General features: G+C 37.6%; 1 protein-coding gene across 1 annotated transcript; it reads left to right on the top strand.

Annotated features, from left to right (window-relative positions):
* Positions 1 to 420: 420 nt before the first annotated feature.
* On the top strand, positions 421 to 861 carry LOC113741922 (thionin-like protein 2). The gene is made up of 2 exons (XM_027269583.2): positions 421 to 706; positions 791 to 861. The coding sequence occupies exons 1-2, from the start codon at positions 421 to 423 to the stop codon at positions 859 to 861; spliced, it is 357 nt and encodes a 118-aa protein (XP_027125384.1).
* The last annotated feature ends 2,333 nt before the right edge of the window (positions 862 to 3,194 follow it).

Here is a 3,194-nt window from a genome sequence, read left to right as displayed (position 1 = left end):
ACTGGAAGTGGTTTTGGTTTCCATGTCAGAACTCTAATTTGAGCGAGCGCCAAGTGCCTGTCCATTTGGATTTCAGCAGTCCATGGAGACAAGGACAAGAAACATTCACATGTTGATCTTAAATGACTAAATTATTATTTATCGAGGGGATTTGTTTAGGAAATATACAATCCCGCCGTATGGTAAAGAGAACTCGTGGTATCGTGACCTCAAACTAGAAGCAGCTTGCAGTACTGACAATGTTTCAAAAGGGGAAATTCCTTGTCACGGTACTAATGAAACGGGTTCATGCATGGAGCAGTATGGACGCACGGGCTATATAAACCCCCATTCAGATTTCAGACACCACCCGAGCTGCAATAGATGTAGAGTTGAACAGAATTCTATAGGCCAAAGATATCTTTTTTGAACAGTGAGAAAATGGAGGCCAGGAAGAAGAGGGCACTTGTTGTGATGGTTGTGGTTCTGGGGTTGCTTGTGGGGCAGTCTGCTGCTTCTTTCAAGGACTGCTATGCCAAATGCTTTATTTTCTGCATGATTGAGCCGTCTCAGACTCTTTGTTCCTGCTCCACCCACTGCTTGAAAGATTGCATCTTTCCGGAATCCCAGAATGATCTTCGTGAGGATCAAAAAGATAACGTCAACTTCTGCAAGCTTGGCTGTGCCGTCTCCATTTGCTCAAGCATAAGCTCAAAAGGCAAACCAAGTAAGTTATGTATTTCTCTATTTCTCACACACACACATTCATGCACAGATTATTTATAGCTCTGATTCTTGTTTATTCTTTTAGATGGAGATAAAATGGATGACTGCGTCGGTTCCTGCTCGAAGACTTGCACCAAGAGTTGGTCATTACCTTAGCTTAATCTTGCAGCCTTTAATATCTACCTTATTGGGGTCATAACTCATAAGTCGTCACTCATTACTACCATTAGAACTTCTCTCTCTCTCTCTCTCTTCTATCATATTGGGATTATTCTCCTCGAATTTACACCAGGGACGCTTACGTAATTAGTAGATTAGGAACTAGTTTCTTTCTCTCTGTAATCATGCAATTTATGAGCTTGGCCTTTTATTGTCCGAAAGTCAAGTTTAAAGGAGATAGTCTGAAAGGTTCAGCAGGTTTTTCAATTGTTAGATTCTTATGATTTTTTTTCCCTTGAAAAAAGAGGAGGGGGGAGGGGGGGGGGTAGCACTTGCAAGCTTACCTTACCATCCGGTGACCATGAATTTGGTCATAACCAGAAGCCGGCGTACACGTAAATGCTTTGTGTAAAAGAGTGTGAAAGCACAAAATTTACACCGGCGGACCCAAAAAGGCAAATACAACATAGAATCAAAATTTATTAATATGTTTGAAGGGAAAGTGGCCAATTTCGTTTCTAAATTTTTTTCTAGAATCGATTTAATCCCTAATTTTTATTTTTGACCAATTTAATACATAAACTTACTTTTGGATCCAATTAAGTTCCTTTGCGGTGGTGCCACCACCAAAAAGCAATTGGATTTCTAATTTAACAGTTAATTAAGGATATTTTGGAAACTTCAGGTATGAATTGTAATTAAACTGAGTACATTAAAAAAATTAATAGTATTTTAGGTATTTTTAAAATTTAAAACTTTTTAAAGGTGTTTTTAAAATTTTTAATTAACTTCTTAACCATTCCCCTACCTCACCTCTCCTTGCCACTGTTGCCGCCGCCACCACCACCGCCTCTCCTCCGTTCGTCTCCTCTGTCGACTACTTTCCTTAGTCACTCCCTTTCCCATTGACGCACGCCATTCCCCTTTCCTCTACACCCTTGCCCTTCACTATCCCTTCTGCAACCTCTTCACAACCCCTTCACCAGCATTCCTCTCCCAACCCTCTCACCCCTCTCTCTTTCCCCACACCCCGTTTCCTTCTCCAGTGAAATCTAATCAAATCTGCGACCAAATCTCACTTTTTTATATGTTCTCGTGTAAGAGTTACTCAAGAATATTCACCTCACATCATCCATTCCAACAATTGAAAAGGCATTCAATAAATTCAAAATGCATTCCAACAACTGATAGATACCTCCTTTCTACTAGCTACCAGTTCCATCGGGTCTTACAACAGCACAAGCAATTTGCTTTGAAATGCATTTGACAAATTCGAAACATCTTCAGCAAATTTGTAGAAAAACTAAGATGATTTTCAAAAGTTGTTAAACTATTAATATGAAAGCAGAGGGTGGACATCAGCAAAAGGGCGGACTGATGATTATGACAGTGCACCAATTGTAGCTAACAAATGCTCCAGCAACGATTGCGCAAATGGTTGGGACTTCTTTTCTCCATCAGCCATAATGGTAGCAGATGTGATAAAATTTGCATATTTATGCTATTTTTACTTGAGCTAGAAAGCATTTGCAGGTTTCCTCTTCAATTTTCTCAATTATAATGTAAACTCAAAGATTGGGAAAAGAGGGTAGGGAAAGAGAGGTGGAAGAAGAAGGGTGGGAGAAGAAGGAGGTGGGTGGCTGGTGATGGATGTTTGCAGTGGAGAGAGGGGATAATCCAAAGTTTCCAAAATATCCTTATTTAATTGTTTAATTAGAAGTCAATTTGCTTTTAGGTGGTAGTGCCGCCTAGAAGATTTTAATTGGATCCGAAAATAAGTTTATGTATTAAATTGGTCAAAAATAAAAGTTAGAGACTAAATCGATTCTAGAAAAATGTTTAGGGACGAAATTGGCCATTTTTCTTATGTTTGAATATTATATTATTGGAAAAATCGTCCAAAACGTCTATCACAATTTATAAAATAATTTTTTTCGTCCCTCACTTTTCAAAGTGTAATTTTATGTCTCTTACATATTCACATCGATCAAATTTAGTCCCTAACTAGGTTTCCGATCATTTTTTGGCCGGAATCCATCATGTGCAAGGCACGTGATCATTTTTGTAGGGTAAATTTGTCAAATTATATTTTACATAATCTGATCTACAGTCCTCCACATTTTATAAAATAATTTTTTTCATCCCTCACATTTTATAAAATGATTTTTTTCATCCCTCACATTTCACAAAATGAATTTCTCCATCCCTCACATTTCAAAAAATGAATTTTTCATTTCTCACTAATTATGCGTGTGAATACATTTTTTTTAAACACATATATATGTCTATTTGATTTTGCTTAATAATAATAGCATAAACACATGTATGTA

Source organism: Coffea arabica, chromosome 4e, assembly GCF_036785885.1.
Source record: "Coffea arabica cultivar ET-39 chromosome 4e, Coffea Arabica ET-39 HiFi, whole genome shotgun sequence".
Lineage (NCBI taxonomy): Eukaryota > Viridiplantae > Streptophyta > Magnoliopsida > Gentianales > Rubiaceae > Coffea > Coffea arabica.
This window is presented reverse-complemented; position numbering and strand designations above follow the sequence as displayed.